The 17,532-nt window shown below is 38.0% G+C and overlaps 1 protein-coding gene across 1 annotated transcript in view; it reads right to left on the bottom strand.

Annotated features, from left to right (window-relative positions):
* Positions 1 to 1,254: 1,254 nt before the first annotated feature.
* The window catches only part of TGFBRAP1 (transforming growth factor, beta receptor associated protein 1), a 32,014-nt gene continuing 15,736 nt past the window's right edge, over positions 1,255 to 17,532 (bottom strand). The window contains exons 4-11 of the mRNA XM_009883070.1: positions 16,804 to 16,886; positions 10,244 to 10,585; positions 8,813 to 8,870; positions 7,329 to 7,472; positions 6,146 to 6,292; positions 4,393 to 4,552; positions 2,343 to 2,776; positions 1,255 to 1,443 (exon numbers count right to left, since the gene is read on the bottom strand). Coding sequence (XP_009881372.1) covers positions 1,255 to 1,443; positions 2,343 to 2,776; positions 4,393 to 4,552; positions 6,146 to 6,292; positions 7,329 to 7,472; positions 8,813 to 8,870; positions 10,244 to 10,585; positions 16,804 to 16,886 — 1,557 coding nt within the window. The remainder of the gene's footprint in view (positions 1,444 to 2,342; positions 2,777 to 4,392; positions 4,553 to 6,145; positions 6,293 to 7,328; positions 7,473 to 8,812; positions 8,871 to 10,243; positions 10,586 to 16,803; positions 16,887 to 17,532) is intronic.

The following is a 17,532-nucleotide window of genomic DNA, read 5'->3' as shown; positions in this document are numbered from 1 at the left end:
GCTTTAACTTTGAAATACTTTTATTTAAAGTCAGCATTTTTTAACATCTCTTGTGGGAAGCTGCTTCTTTTAAACCGATTGCTTTAAAATGGTTGAATAGCGATGTGAATACTTCTCAGGACAGTTAAGTAAAAGGTTTTTGTTGTTATTTGAAAAACCTTAGTTTACAGAACATTTTGCAGAATGTAACAAATGCAGTACCCCTGTAGTGCACCTTTGTAGATTTCTACCCAATTATACCTTCTTTCCGCGATTTTGACGGCACAAAGTCATCTACAAGTACTAAAACCGATTCTTGTGGAGTTCCAATCTGCCTAAGTTATGTTATAGCAAACATTTAGCACATAACCTGTACACTTATGTATCAGCTAAATCTTTATCCTCCAAAGAAACTCTAGAATTATATCAGATCAATTTATTCAACGGTATGTACAGTGTATTTGCATATTAATAAATAAATCAATATTAAAGTTAAGGTCTCTTCCCCCATATAAAAGTGACTACAGACTGACCAGACAATCTGACTTTGTGGTTTTTTGTTTTTTTTTTTCTTCCAAGCACAGCTGTGTGACTGAGGCTATCAGTTTCCACTCAGTTTATTACAGTAACTGTAGGAATAAAAACCTAACGGGCCAGTGCTTACATTAAATTCTATATAGCAGAGGAGGAGGGAAGTACTAAAAAGTGCATCAAAAGCCAACAATTTGTAGAGCAAAAATCAAGTTCATAATGTGATCCTGGGGAAGAGAATCCAGCCCAAAAGAAGACATGCTGCAGCAAACATTATAACCAACGCACATTTTTGTCTTGATAGTAAGCTGCATGATGCCAGTCTTGTCACGTGATGTTCGAAGAATTCCAACTCCAGTAGATGCCATCTCCACCTCTACAAATTTATCAACACCCCATTCAGTGCAAAGTGACATTTCTTAAAATAACTGTTTGCCTTGTCTCCATAACATTCATCCTTACTGTGAAGAAAAGGCTCATTTTCTTTAACTGTTTATTACTATATACAGAAGAGCCTATATTTGCACCTCTCCATTTCTGGTAGTGATTTTTCTTTTCTATATACATTCATTAGAAATCAAGAAGATAAGTGGTGATATTTCATATTTACTGGAAGTCTTCCCATTAACCCAAAGACTAGCTCTTCATCTGGATTTATACCTAAAGTAGCTGCGCTTTGTTCTTTTTTCCAGCCCCCTTTCAATGGGGTATAAGTCATGGGAACCTGTGGGACCGGAACATATTTCAAGTCTGATTGCTGGAGCTGGAAGAGTCATGAGTCATGTTTGAATTCAGATGTCCGCTTGCAGCACAGTGTGTGTGGACCATACCCCCATTTGGGTATCTTACAAATACAGGCTCGCAGAAAGGATTTTGGCACACCTGACAGACCTTTTTGTCCGAAAGAAGAACCGGGGTTCCTTTTTGTTTAACCTAAAGAGAGGGAAAAAATCCAAACATGAGTCCAGCAAGAAAGGAAGTGAAATTACAAGGCGTACAATTTCAACTGTACCAAATGGACAAACCTGGCCAACGATAGAGGTAGTAGGAAAAGACTGCTTGAACTATTTAACTTGAATTTAATTTCCACATCCATACTCATTCATTTTCATGCTTCCTCTTAAGTACTGCTTTTTTCTTTTTTTCTTTCCTTTGTTTGTTCAATAAAAAAAGGCATTCCCGCATAATGCAACTGAAAACCCGATGCAGCTTCCTAAACAAGTTCACAGGACAACTCCACAGCAAACTGAGCACTGATGCCTTTTTATTCCAGACAGATTCTGCTGGATACACCGTTGTTAGAATCAAACAGATTTAAGAATCTGCTGGGAGCTTTAAGCAACACAGCTCTAGCCAAGAACAGAAGAAAGCTTCACAAGTGAATTTACCACTAACAAAAGCTACTAACGAGCTTCAATTAATACTAAGTGCTGGGGAAAATTTTTTGTGACTTCTGACAGGTCGTAATCCTAGTGAAAAAATGCTAACTCACATTTGTTAGCTTCTGCAAGAGCCTCGTTAATCTGTAAATCCCAGATTCACTTTTGTTCAGCCCACAAGTTCACCAAAGTTGTTCTTATTTCAAGGCTCCCACCTTCCCTTTTGTATTACAGAGAAAGCATAAAATTAAGTTTGAATGTAGTAGTTATGGCAAAAAAAAGCTAATAAATGCAGCAAGTAAAATTGCCAAGGACATGAAGGCAACTTTGTCCTAATTCTTCAAGCTTCTTTTGATTATTGATTATTTTTGATTATTTTGATATATCAAAGGACTTAATTGTAAAGCTTCAAATTGTCACTATTTAAAAAAAAAAAAACACAACACAACCTACCTTCTCGTATTTGTAGATTAAATTTTCAGCTTGTGCTAACCCAAGTGCAGCCTGAGTCATTCTTTTCGTATGAATGCTTTGCCTCACTGCTCCAGCAAGGAACGGGGAGAGGAGCTGCACTGACCAGCTGTCAGGCACCAGCTGCAAAACTAGAGCCGCATCAAATTCAGCAGCATGGTTATTCAAGAGATCCACAGCAGCCATGACAAGTGCACAATCCGAAGTGCCTGGATTTAGATACACTGACAGCAGCATATGGAAAAGCCTCCGTCTGTACTGCAGGTCTCTGTTCTCAGAGTTCCATATACAGTATTCTTCAGCAGCATGGAAGTCCTTTAACTCATGGACAAGGATATGCAAAGCCTTCTCATGTTCTTCTAGTTTTCCATATAAAATTGCACTTTCCATATGAAGGTCAGTGCCCTGGATTTTGTCTGTTAAATGAGAAACAATGCAACATTTGCTCAGTGGAGAAGACAACTACTCGCTCTCCTAGACTCAATGCAAACAAGCCCAAAGAACTCAACTCTTGCTGTTTTTGCAGGGGTGCTGGCAGCTAGAAAGAGGGCAGATGTTTATAAGCACAAGAATGTCTAGATGTAGAAAAACACATCTCTAGCAAAAGTGCCCCACAAAATAAAGGAAAAAGAAATTACTAAATAACAGGTGATAAAACCAGTGTCACTGACATCTTTTAAATTCTAGCATGTGTGTCTTGCACATTTCTGTGCACGCTGCTACCATGTATGATAAACTGTAAGATGAAGCTGAGATATTTATAACCTCTGCTTCTCCCAGAATTACAGAAAATTACAGAATAGTTTAAAGTCCATAAAAGACAATAAAGATCAAATAGTACTTCCCATTTAGAAAAGGACACTACAAAGCCTTAATTCAGTCCGACAGTTTAAAGTGTCAGCCACAGACAGAGGGAACGGGAAATTCATTTGGCATTTCAAGATAAAATAGAAAATACTCTACTTATTATAAAGGTGATGAAGATTCAGCATAGACCTCTGCAAAAGGTATGGAAATACAACGTTTTTCTCCCCAAAATATTTTGGTTATCAAGGAGGAACATACTAGCATGCATTGATCTCACATTCACGTAAGATAAGAATTGTCACGTAAGAAATCCTGTGTTTCGGAGTACACGGATTTCAAGAGAATAATCCATCTTGTAATTCTTGCCCTTAAAACTTTGTTTAAAAATTAAAAGATGAAAAAGAGCAAGAGTTTCAATGACTGTGTTATACTTGTACATTATCTGTCATATAATGTTTCGCTGACTGGAAAGGCACAGGGACATTAAATGTCAGTAAATTATTTGAGTTGCTACTCAGCTATTTTTATTTCCACATCCACTGGATTTTTCCAATGAATTTCAGAAAAACATTTCACATCTTTCAGTTCAATAACAAGTCATTTCCCTTCATCCACTAGAAGGCATGTTAAAACATGGCCATTATAAGCGTTGGTCAAAGAAAAAAATTTAGCTAAATTGTTGCTTGCCTTATACCAACAGTAAGACGTTGTGCTTTTCACTCAAAAAGATGCTTGTATTTTTGCTTCGCATGAACCCCAGCTTCTGGGGTGAGAGCATGTTATGGACAACAAACAAGTCCTTGGTACTCAGATTCCTCAAAGCTTCGCTTCAGTTCACTGAGAAACAGACTGCTTAACAAATAAACTTGTAACTCTTCCATTTGCAAAAGACTGTCACAAGTTACACGCTCATCATTAAAAAGAAACTGACTATAAATTAAGAAGGTAATTGTATGAAGATATATTTTCTAGCTAGTTATGCTATTCTGGTTTTGCTGCAGTGGCAAACGTACCATTGCATCTCACGAGCAAAGACAACACTAACAGATATGCTTTCTCAATTAACTTGTGTCTGTTAGGAATACACGTAGTAAGCCTAGCAACCAAATACACCTAGAAACCACAGACCTTTTAGTTTTCTATCCTTATAAGGACTTTTTTTTTTTGTTGTTGTTTCCTGCTGGAACTGGCATATAGCACTTATATTAGACAACATGCACCTTACCCAAAATAAAGTGAATTCTGTAAAGATCAGACTTCTGAAGAAGACTGCGTAGTTTAAACAGCAGTTCAGTTGTTTCTGTACAATTATCTGTGGTCACAGACTTTAGCTGAAGTATTGCCTCCAAGTACAAGACAGCTAGATGAGTATGGTACTTTTCTTTCTACAGATGAAAAGAACAATGTTAGCTCAGTTTACAAAGACAACCCCTTCTCCCCACCAATAACAGTGATGAATATTTACATAATTACATAGAAATGTACCTTAATTCATTTATTTAATTCAAATCAATCAAAAAGTCCTTTGTTTATGCAGATCGACAACTTATGCAGACCAGCTTCACAAGATATACCATACCTATAGTACAGGATTCTCCATTTCATTAATACAGATATTTCCAAAATGTAGATATGAAACATCTTATTCCTAAACCCCTCTTCACTTTAAATAAACAAGATCTATAAATAGCTTTCCTTGTGGAAAAATTATTTCCTTTGGGAAGTTCACTTAATGAAAGTCAATGCAGTAAAGCAGATCTCTCTCTTTTGAGTACAAGTATGATCTCCACTGTGTCTTCCCCTTTTGTTTCCCTTGTAAAATTAGTAATTTTGATCTAATTCATTCTTCTTCATATTCAGGTATGTTCTTTGACCTTTTCTATTTCTGCAATAAAATTTGAGAAAGCCACCAGAGGTAGACAGGCACTCTGAAGGCACAGTGCTTTTTGTGTTATCCACTACCCAATATTCATCAAAACAAGTTGATGATTTGACTGTTTGAAACACTCTCACTAAAACATTTACAATAATCTAGTACCTTCTAAAAAGCAAATCAATTTATAACCCAGCCTTTACTAGGAGGTAGAGTAGATTTATTTTTTTGTTACAAATATTCTACAAGGCACTATGTTTAACTCAAAAAGTTTGTTTGAGAGTATTAATGACATCAGAAACCAGAGTATTTGTCTGTCATAGTATCGCACACCTTGATGTATTCGCAATAGCAACAGAGGGAAACCATTGATCTAGCATGTGTATTTGCAGAATATGAATTAGTGAACTGGTCATCAGATCTGCTGAGGTCTTTCCATGTTCATTTTTTTGCTTTACTTGCAGGTTAAAGTAACTTCTCCTGTGCTTAAAATGTCTCATATCCAAGTACCATAATGTTTGGCTGTTTCTCTACTGTGCTTGAAAACCCAAGAATACACTCTCATTTATGACTTGTGAACACATCTTTTGGGCATTTAACATCTAGAGCGGTTTGGAATTCTACAGTGAGAAGTGCATGGCTTAATTCTGTCATTAATTGCTCAAATCTCTCCAGAGGGACAGAATAAAATATACCTATTTGTAAAACATTGAATTATGAATTTCAGTATATTGCTGCCACAGTGCAATAGGATTAGCAGATGCTCAACCATTTTTCTATGACCTTCCCAGATAGAGATTTGAGCCTCATCAGTGAAACAGAAAGGTATGCAATAATCAGATGTAGAAAAACCAAACAAAACACTCTGAGGGGACATAAGCAACTGTCTTGCGATCACGAGAGCTGAAAAGTTAAAAATAATGCAGATATCTGCTCCTCATCATCTACGTTAATCTTAAAACTAACCCTTCTCTACTCTGAGTACATCTGAAAGCCTTCAAGTTATGCTTATTTCTGCTAGACTTTGGCTTTTGCCAAAAGCAATTGTTCATCATAGTCTGCATTCTGAATTCTATGACTTTTTTAGTATTCTTGTAGGACTCACCTGTATTTTTCTTTCCAATACTAGATGTTCTAGATATTTAACACGTGCTTTGGGATATTTGTTAAGGCAACTGATGATATCATCTGGATTAATGTTGTTTTTCTCCTGTTCTTCCAAGGGCCTTTTAGTGAACATCTGTACACCAACCTAGAAGGAGTTAATTGCATTTAGGAACTCAGTGGCAACCATTTTATTACCATTTTATTTTAAATACTATCAGATTACTTAGTACAGTATTCAGAAAGATAAACAACACAAAACCCTGCTCAACTCCACTAAGATTACACTACTTGGTGCTCACTGTCATCTCCCTCACTCCTATCTCCATTACCTGAATTCACAGTCTATACATTGCCCAGGCTATAAACTTTGTGTTGGGCACAACCTTCACCAGCCACAAAAAGTATTGAATGGATCTGCATAACAGCAGAACAAGAGACTTCAGCCCATTGCAGCAAGAAAGTGCAAGTTAGAGACCAGAACGTTTACAGCCTTAACGCTGTGTACATCATCACATTTAAGAGAGTTCTCTAATGATGAAAACAAAAGCTTAGAAATCTGTCATTGCATATAATAGCCAAGCTTTAAATTCATACAAATTAGGCAGCAACAATTTCCAACTGCACAGACTGTCTGATACAGCGTAAAGCATCGTATTTAACAGTGCACCACACTAATGGATACTACAAAATTATTTTTTAAATTCTGGTCAATTCAGTTAACTCTCATAGCAACGAGGTTTTGTCTTGAATGAAGGCTACTCATTCCACATCCTTGTGTACCCATCCCTGGAATCCTTTTAAAAAAGAAACAGCAGCAACAGTTAACCTGTTAGGTGATTTTTTTAGATTTCTTTAAAATTTTTAAGATCTGAAAATTATCTTGCTTAACATGAAGAAAAACAGAAGACATACTGTATCTTTCATTGTACAGAATGACCTATAGTTTGTTTTCAGCAGAAAAAGGGGCAATTACCACTAGCACTTGTTAACAGAGGGACTTAAAATAATTGAGAACCCTGGAAGTTTTCTTCTGTTGATCACTATCAAATGGCATTAAAATATTCTGCAAAAATGGCCCAATTAGGTATCAAAATGGAAAACCATTAACAAACACCCAAACGCCACGGCAGGGAAATACTTTATATTTATCGTGTTCTTGGAAAAGTACACTGATCACAAACCTCTTCATTTTTTTGTAAAACCCATTCAGAGTATTTCCACACTAGATCTTGGTCTGAGCAGAACGTGAGAAAGTCTACTATATATTCATAGAGATCTGAACGCGTAGAATCTTGAATGTCTCCATCAACTATTTTCACCCATAACTGCAACAAAACCACACAAAGATTAAAGTGCTTAAAACATGTACTAGCTCTTCCAACTCAAATTTTACGTGAGCTGCTACAACGCTTAGTATTAGTCATTGGTACTTGTGGAATTAGAAAGAGCTCCTAGGAACAGCAATTGCAAGGGACCTCACTGGTCACTGAATTCACGCCTCCTCTCCATCGTAGGCTTTTCTTGCACCTGCTGTATTCAACTAATTCAGACTCTGTATCATGTGGGTTCCCACATCCTGAGTTACTGGCTTCAGGAGGAGGTACACTAATCACAAAGAAAGCTTTTGATAAAAGTCCTTTTTTCCGGTGCATGGTGTAATTTTCATGTGTTCTGCGTGTGCAAGATTAAAAGCAAATGATATAAACAAGTCAGAAGAAAACCTGATTAGTTTGCTGCATTTCGTTTTGAATGAAGAATTTTAAGTACCATGTGAGATTATTTTTATGTAAATTATAATTGGAATTAACGGTGCCATATCTAGCAGATCACTTTAGCAATAAACCTGGTTCCTTGAAACAAAGAAAGGCATCTTGCACATGACAAAGGTACATACTGGTTTTGTTGTCCTTGTTGGTTTTCTGTTCGGGAAATTACTTTTTATATAACTGACTTGAATGCATTCAACTGTGTTACTGTAATTATCATACTCAAAACCCCACACAGTAAAGCAAACTACTTAAGGTACTGGATATGGTCTGAGACGTACATGCTATTTATTGACCAAGAACGTATTAATTTTTCTAAATGAAGCTTTGCAGACAAGAATAACAAAATTATTTAGCCTGCAGTCTACAGACCGCTGCTAGTCTTAGTGACATCACAACGGGGGGTCCCCGAAGGGATTACTGACCCAGCTGAAACCCGCAGATCTTGCAGAATGTGTTCACTGTCCACCATCAGATAAGGAAACAAACTCTCCGTTGCTGTCAGTGCCCGCCATGAAATTACAATACTCTTTTGCTGTGTTTATACAGACCAATTAGCACAGGATATGTTCCTGAAGTCCCTCAAACACCTTTTTAAGTGATCTCTTGATTATTTTAGCACTTCCGTCCATCTTTTAAGAGTACAAACATAAGTTCTTGTGTGCAGTTTTGCTTAAAAAATAGCATACAAGCATCTAAATACCTGTCATCTTCAGTAAGTTCTTCAGGTTTTTCACATCTAAGCATATTAATTTATTCAAAGAAGTCTTAGCATCAATTTTTCTTATATATTCACATCACTACTGTTCAAACATAAATTAGCACCTCATATTTTTATCTCAGAGGTAAACTGGTATTTTGGAATGGTTTGCAGGTGACACTGAAAGCTTTATCCTTACCTGAAGTGCTGCAGCATCCTGACCATTGTAGTGATACAGCAGACCAAGAGCAAAGTACCTGTATATAGAGAGAAAATAATATTAAAATCACCAGATCTTTCCTACCAATTTCATTATGGTTTGATTAGCACAGAATATAACAAATGACTGTTTACAGTGACATGTACATGGCCATACCTACACTTGAACAAGTGTCTGTAGCCTCTTTTTCAGAATAAAGGAGAGAAGTTCTGTCCTAGAAATGTGTCTGTCTTTCACGTCTCTAAGGTAGTTACTAGCTCCAACTTAAACAAAGTATGTGTCACATTAGAGACGATTCACATGCTATTCTTTGATTTTTATAAACACACTTAACACACAGCTCCAAATAATAAATTGTTCCTCCAATAGTTAATCAGGTGTCATTAAATCAAATTTTTATGATGCTTTCACTTAAAACTCTGTTTTACTATCAGAAACATTTTTTTTCTTTACTGCAGCACGAAATCAAGTCAGGCAAGGAAGAGCTTTGTACAATGCTTTGTACAATTTGTACAATAGAGGGGGGTTTACGTACTGTAATAAAACTACAGCTAAAGTTCTGTAATGGCTGTTCTCATGGAACAATCTACCATTCACATTTGCAAAAGTCTGCCACGCAAACCATACTTACCAAGAGGATTTAACAAAACACCTGAAATAAATGAAACTACCCTAAATCTAACCACAATTAAAGACTCGTCCTCACCGCTGTAGTTGCTACTACTGCACTGCACAGTTTAAAGATGAAAAAAATTAAATCCAAGACAGAGACACTACCTATGACTAGAGTTTGTATTTTACTCATTTACTATCTAGTGTTTCCTGCTTAATGACAGTCAATTTTCCACCTGCTGGCACTTCCAATTTTAAATTGTTTGCAGCCATCTTAAGCAACCTCTTCTTAGTGAATCAGTGGGAGCACAGAAAGTATGCAATTCAAAAGTAAGATCTTTCCCCGAGTAAGCAACTACAATTTTAAAGCCACTAGCTGGTTAATAGCTTCTACCTAAGGTAGTGCATGCTTTAAGGCATCTTTTCATTCTGTCCAAGTACCACTACTGTATCCATTCAACTCTCACATTTTCACAAGGAAAAAAAAAAAAAAAAATCACTTTTTTTTCCCCCCAAAAAAACTTGTACCAATCCTTTATTTTTGAGTTGGACACAGAAGCTTTCAGGGAGAACTCTGTATTTGACAGCATATGACAGAATGCATTTCCTTTACCTCAGACTGTCAATTAATACCATTTCACCAACATTTTTAAATGCCGACAAGTCAGGCCAAGTTGTCTTTGGGAGCTGAAAGCACAGAAATTACAAGGATTTGAACACACTGCTCTAGAAGCCAACAGCATTTAAGACAATTTTCCCTCTGGTCTCAAAGGTGCAATATTCAAAAAATCCACTCACTTTTTGTGTTTTTCCAGCCAGGCAGCACTATCTGTCAATAGACAAAAGTTCTCCGAAACTAGCAGATCCAGCAGGCTTTCGTGATTTGCCTCTGCATATAGCTTGAGTAAAGCTGTGTCAATATCTTCTTTGTAGCCATTTGCAACTTCAGTGCTGCGGACTTCGTTCAAGTAACTCATGAGGAATCGTTTGCATTTTGCCATCTTCTCCTGGTCCCCTTGGGTCAGCTGGTTTAAGTCCGCGTACTCATGCAGAGGGGGATGAGACCGTATAAATGAAGAAGAAGTAGGCAACAGGAAGGGGTAGAGAGAGATCAGCTCCCGGACATCAAGCTGGCCGCTTCTGCAATTACAGTGTCAAACTAGATGAAGCAAAAAGAAAGAAAAAGTATACATAGGCACAAAAAAATAACATACTGGGAATGTATGCTCACATATGCCTAGAGTCAGGATACTAACAGGTTGTCAGTTTCTGAAAGTTATTGCCATCTAAGCTAGAGCAAATATGTTCAGAACCAATTTGAAGGTTGTTTTGGCTATTTCTATCCAAACTTGTTTAACATTTTTTTTTTTCCTCTTCTAGACATTGAAAGCACTGAGATTTCAGAGACTGGCCAGCCTTTTGCTTTTGACATGCCTCAGCTGTTCTGTGGCATATACAAAAATCTGCTGAATAGCCTTAGTGCAGTTCCTAGGACTGTCCTAGGCTTCATCCATACATTATGGGAGCCAGTCTTCTGACGGAGGTAAAAAAAAAAAAATGGAGAGAGCGAACCCTTTCAGGCAAGCCACCAAGACTGTGCAAGTGTAATACTGTAGAAAACAGCAACTTCCTGTAGAAAGCTAAAGCTTTCAGAACACTTATTTGGATGATGAAAACGTTTTCCCCAACCCTGAAATGCACCAAATTCCTCCTTTGGCTCACTTCTTAAGGAGGTTCTGAAAACAAACCATGGATACTGATTATGCATCCGTCTAACCAATAAGCAGTAGTCTATTGTACAGGCATAGGTCTTGGGTGTACATCTATGTCAGATACTATGGAGTGGCTTTTCCACTTTGTATGTGAAGGGCATCTATACTTTATGCAGGAGCAAGTTGTAACACAAAACATTTTTCTTTCAGCCTAGATTGAAGAAATTCCTCAAGCATTTGAAGAATGCACGTTGTGACAGAAGAATAAGATGAGCAGTTTTTTCCACACATGGCAAACAACTCCCCAGTTTTCACAGCTAGAATCCCTCCTCCTCCCAGGCTTTGCTTTAGAAGAACAGCAAGAAACCAGGATTTATATTTTATTTCAATGTCAAAGTCATTATTCAGAATTATCTTTAAAGATGAGCATTCCTGAAATGCAGGAGATAGTGTTGCTGAAAAAATCAAGATGAACTGACAGTTCTCTAAAAGAAACCCTATTAGTTACTATTTCATGCAAACTTTCATGCATGAAAGTTTACTTACTATTTCATGAAACTTTTAAAAATTAGTTCTTATCTATTCAGTGATCAGCAACCTCAAAAAGACCTTCCCTTCACAACTTTGATTGGAAAGAATTCCACAAAGAAACAAGTTATAACCATGGAAGTAGACAAAGCAGCACATTTCTGCAGGAAGTAAATTGTGAAAGACTTTCAGAAACAGGTTCATCCCTTCCCTACTGTTGTAAAGTAACTGAAGCAGTAGGGCATGCCTTGAGTTGGTCACTTCTTGCCAGAGACACAATGCCAAAACCATCCAGGAAGTATGAACTAGTAGGAAGCATCACTATAGCAACACCTGTTTAGAACTTTCTAAAAAAGTGACTACTGTCCTTTGGCTATAAAAATCTACAGCAGAGGAACGAAATTCTGGGAGACCGCAGCAACATCAAATTTAAAGGCAGCAAGTATCCTGTTCCAGAACCTAGTGACTGCAAAGAATGGGAACAGCAACACAAACGATAGAGGACCACAACAGAGAAGAACATGGAAAGCCTTCCCATTAGAAAAGGTCTGAATAGCAATTTTTCTGATTCATACGCAGAGCTCCTACTGCCCCAAAACCACCTCTACAGTAGAAAGGCCAGCCTCTAACCAAGAGTCAAGTGTTCCTGTCCACTTTGCAGATTTCTGCAGTTGAAATTTCCTCTTAATCCCTCTTTTCAAACTTGATATTTGGTTTTGAAATTCTTAGATCCACATTATGATGGAACTCACAGGTAGATGATGACTTTTTTTTAAGAGGCAGAATAACCAAGAAGTAGCAAGTTCTGTCAGTGGTCTGACCTGATGGTTCAAAGAGCATTTGGGCTTTTGGCATGAACTCATTACAGTAATCTAACTGCAGCTTTGGGTAGTCCAACTACTTGTGAAAGTTTAAGACCTGAGGACCACCAGATAATATATGTATTACATGAGATGTATTACACTAAAAGATTAACCCTATTAAAAGAAAGATTTTTTTTTTCCCCCTCCATGGTTCTTCGCTGATTTGTTCTAGAACAAAAGCTAACCCACAAGTTGAATAACATCAACAGTACACTCAAAATTAGTGCAGAAGCAATGAGTCGATAAACCTGCAGAAATTCAAGTATAAACATTGGCTCCCTTGCTGGCTATGCTGTCAAGTATTTGGAGACGGCCTAAGCCGAGATGGAGACTACAACTATAGAGACAGATAAAGAAGTTAAAAATGCTATATTTATCGTGCCACTTTTAATAAGTTTTAAAAGAATTTCCAACTTCTACAGTATCTTCTTCAGCCTTTTATCTTACCATCCAACTTTTCCTAGATGAGGGAGTAGTCAGGTACTTCACCTCTGAACTTCACAGATTCTGGCCTTAACGACCATCTGTTTCCAAAAGAAGAATCAAGATCAGCTTCTAACTCAGGCTAGCCCAAAGCCCGGGCTGTGGATCACCAGTGGTTCTCTCAGCAGGTCTGACTCAAGCTCACATCGTACAGTTTCGCTCTCCCCACAGCAATGGTAATCAGCAATCAAGCAGCCTCCTCTTAAGCACAGTATCATCCGGAACAAACTTCTTCAGAAGAATACCAAATACTAAACAATGACCCCATCTACATGAATGGTTAACATTCATCTCAAGGCTTATGGCTCCTGGGATCTGTGGATGCCTTTTGGCTTTGGCTCTTTCCACCACATTTGCAGGAGCGGCTACAAAGGACCTCAGCTCCCTTGAAAAAAAAACATTAGAGTCTTCAGCTTCTAGTATCTCACGTTTAGCAAAATACCGTTAGCGACTTCCCACAAAGTAGAAAACAGGCCCTTAAAACAAGTCAAGTCATCACTGATAAGAGGCAACTTCCCTTTGAGTAATTCTGCACTAGGTCTTTTCGGGCTTCATATATAGAAACAATGCAACAGGCAGAATCTGCAAGTTTCCCGAAAACTTAGGTCTAAATTCAGAGCCTTAAATTTACTGATATCAGAGATGTCAAAGAAGCCTACATGATTTAGTTGTTTTACCCCGATCCCGCTGGCTGTAATAGAAGCTGATATTCTTGAATCACATTTAAGATACAAATCTCACACTGAGTCCTATTTCTTATGTCTCCAGATATAAGTACCAGCAATTTTTTAACCTTTCCAGTGCAGGAGAGACTTTAGCTATAAGTCTCTCTATAGCCTTTCTCAGGTGAGACAACACTGTGAAAAGAGTTAACATTTTGATTTGTTAAAAAGCGCAACAAAGTTTAGAAAAGTTCCAGTATCCGGTCTGTCAGACTGGAAGCAACATCTAACCAGAGAAAGGACATAACCAAACACACTGGAGAGAAATGGTTTCACTGTGGCAGCTACCAACATCTCAGCAAGACATCCAGAATTCAGCAAACAGCACGCTAAACATCGCTGTTTGGTCTAACTGCATGCAAGCCTCCAATGGTAGCAATATGAAATAGCAAAGATATAAAATATAAATCACAACTCTGTTATTGCTTACAACAGAATTTGTCAGACCAAAGAAGCCTCACTGTGACAGCTCACTCAGTTTAAGGTGAATGGATCCAGCTGAAGAAAGTTATCCTCCCTTAGTGGAACTATTTGAGTTTCAATAAAGCTACCACTTCCTTCCTTTTTGCCAACCTTCTTCAGTGTTCAGAAATATCAGTGTAACCAAGAGGAACTTATCAGGAAAGTATTCCTCTTAAAAATTTCAGTATTTAAGAAATATGAAGTTAAGCATAAGATACAACTGCATCTTGACAAGGTTATCCAAGAAGCATTATTGATGCAAGAAAACAACATCTTTAGTCCAATATAATCATTTCCCCCGCTAGCATGTAACTGACAGATATTTTCTGAGGAGTGAGACAATCTCACGTTATATTTGGCCAGAAGTAGGCCAACGTCACACCGAGTTCTTGGAGGTACTGCTGCCACTCAGCTTCACTGGTAATTCCATCTTTTCTCAGACAGGTACCAAGTTTCCCCGTGGCATTTTAAGACTGAAGTTATTTCTGACTGACATTAACTTGAAACACCTGCAGAGCAACACATGGGGATGGGAGGAAGCATATACATAGACTGCCATTATCTTTCCCATTTTTCCTCTGAGCATCAGTAAGTCTAAAATGACCAAGTGTATATCGGGACATAACCAGGTATTACTCAAACTGTGTGTGTTCACCAGGGCTGAAAATCAGGGAACCTGGACTCCATAAGGAGTTTTTGAGAGTCACCAGAATACTCTGAATAGCTTATGTATAACTGGCCAGAAGAAAAGCACAGAAAACTTATCTTTGCTTTTTCCTCCCAGCAGACTTTAGCAGTTCATGAACAGTTGTTCTGCTTTGGAGTTGCAGTTTTAGAGGAAGGGAACGCCCTGAGATGCCGACTCAGCTCCAAAATTCATGCCTGGACAGCATGTTTTCTCGTGAAGCATGTTTCTTTCTATAGAGGAGCTCCTACAATACTGTTCATTAAAGCTCTTGTCAGATAGACTGCTAGTTGGATGGAGGCTGGCTGCATAACTGATCTCGGTTCCTTCTACAATGTGCTGCAGCTCCCTGCAGGATACATTTTCCCCTTTTCACTGCCTTTAACAGACTCTTGGGCCACTACCAGCAAGGTGGGGTCTCCAGATTAGACCTCACAGGGAATTATTGCGAGGCAGGGTGGAAGAGAACGATAGAAAAAGAGTTGGAAGTGTAAGCGGGGGGGAGCATCTGTTGGTCCCATCTGAGATCCCATCCCCAGTGGCCAATTCAGCCTAAACCACGACACGGCCATAGTCAAGGCAGCTGCAGAGCTATACAAGTCTGGACACCTAACCACACCTAGACAATCAAGATACTTTATAGCCAGTTCAACCTCAACAAGCTATTTTACCAAAGCTGGCCATACTGAAAGAAATGAAAAAAAAGTCCATTGGAAAGCCACACAGAAGGGCTTTGTGGGAATGTTGTAAAAGATTCCTAACTACGTACAGCTGGTGCTTCTACTTCAGATAGACAACACAGCAGTCCAGTGTTTGGAAGATTACAGAGAGGAGGAAGATTCCAAGTTGCTCACTAATGCCAAAAATTACAAGGTGGTATGGAAAGCGGTTGCGGCCAAAACAAAATGCCACTAAATGCCATTCAGGCCTTGCCTGTCATTCGCTCATCTTCACTCAGTGTACACTGCCCATTCAAGCCCAGTGTCTCCCATTATCCTGGTGAGCAGGAGGCAAAATGGCAAAGTCCCTTATCAGTCGTAACATTCCCCAAAGCTTTACTTTCCTTGATACGTTTCTGTAAACCCAAGGACAATTTTTTTCCTATACTGTACACACTTAAAGTATACAGCAAATTGTCTAACCTTAATCCTGTTCCTGACTCTAAACTGATTTACAGTGAATTTCAGCAGATAACAAGTAGAGTTATTTTATGTGGTCACCACGGATTACACTAACTCTGGAGGGTGCCCCATCGCAGTACAGGACATGGCTAGCAGAAATGAAATTATCAGGTAAAATAAAGATAACGAGCAGCATTTTTTGAATGAAAGTGGAATACCAACGTCAATTTGTAAACAAGTGACTGCTGAAACAGCTAAACTGGGAAGGTTAGTGCAGACTTCAAGAACAAATAATCTGCCTTCTGGAAAAGACCTAGCAGAACAAGTGTTAAAACACATTCAGTATTGGCATCCTCCAAAAAATACTAATATTTAAACTGAAACTAACGTTTAAATTGTAACTTTTTGTTAAAAATGTTTTTATTTTTCTTAATAAAGAATAGAACCAGGCAATGTTCATGCTGCAAATCACAGCACAGGCACAATAATAAAGCCTTGACCTTCATGGGCATAAAGTAAAGTCTTCCACACATACAACACTCAGATTACAGGATTACAGCCTTAATACTACTGTATGTTAGCATACCAAAAAATCAGTTGCATTAGCTCTTCAGTTATAAAGTTGTTCCAATGTTACTGTTTTTACCCCCAACAAAACCATTTTATCACAGTGAACTCACATCTGTACCAAAACCCATTGAAGCAACTAAGTTTTTAAAACTATGAACACTAACTCCTTATTTAGAGAACATAAATTAATAAATTTCTTGTCACACAATTACCTGAAGAGTTCTTTTGCTTCAAGGAACTGAAGCTGTGCAAACTGTATAAAACCTGCTTGCTGCAGGATTCGTTTGTACATTACCTATGAAAGACAAGGGTGAGAAAAAACGGTTTATTATATTTGTAAGGAGTTATTTACATAGTGCTAGTAACTACTGCAACAACTACCTGCCAAAAACACAGAACACATGATCTTCAACCAGACTTGTCAAGTTACATGCAAAATAAAGCCTTGATTCTCTACATTTTAAATTTTATGTACCTGAATATACTGAATCTGCTCCCCAGAGTCAGTTTCTTACACAATAGTGTGTGAACACAACACTGTTTACAAGTACTTACTAAAGTCAACAAACAGCAAGTTTAAGTTCTCTTATTCGAATAATGACTTATTTGACATCCATCTGACTTCCCTCAAGTTTTTGCTCATGGTATTTGCAAACATAAAAGCCAACGGTCACCTTTGAAGTTCCTCATGATTCAGCAGGCACAAAAAAAGATTTAAACTCAGTGGTGGTCCCACTTGACCACACACAGCCAACCTTCTCCCCATCTCATCTCACTTCTGCAGCAACCTTGTGGGTGATTCTCATAGTCTCATCCCCAGCTGATGACCATATTTCTGATATTCTGCCATTTTTTTTTTTCCTAGCGTGTGTGGTGGTAGTTTTTTCGGTTCGCTCGTTTTAAAGAAAAATACTTCCAAAGCAGTTCAGCTTATCCAAAAT

This window comes from Charadrius vociferus, unplaced genomic scaffold (genome assembly GCF_000708025.1).
Source record: "Charadrius vociferus isolate BGI_N301 unplaced genomic scaffold, ASM70802v2 scaffold92, whole genome shotgun sequence".
In the NCBI taxonomy this organism is placed as follows: Eukaryota; Metazoa; Chordata; class Aves; order Charadriiformes; family Charadriidae; genus Charadrius; species Charadrius vociferus.
The sequence above is the reverse complement of the archived record's forward strand: the minus strand, read 5'-3'. Positions and strand labels throughout refer to the sequence as shown.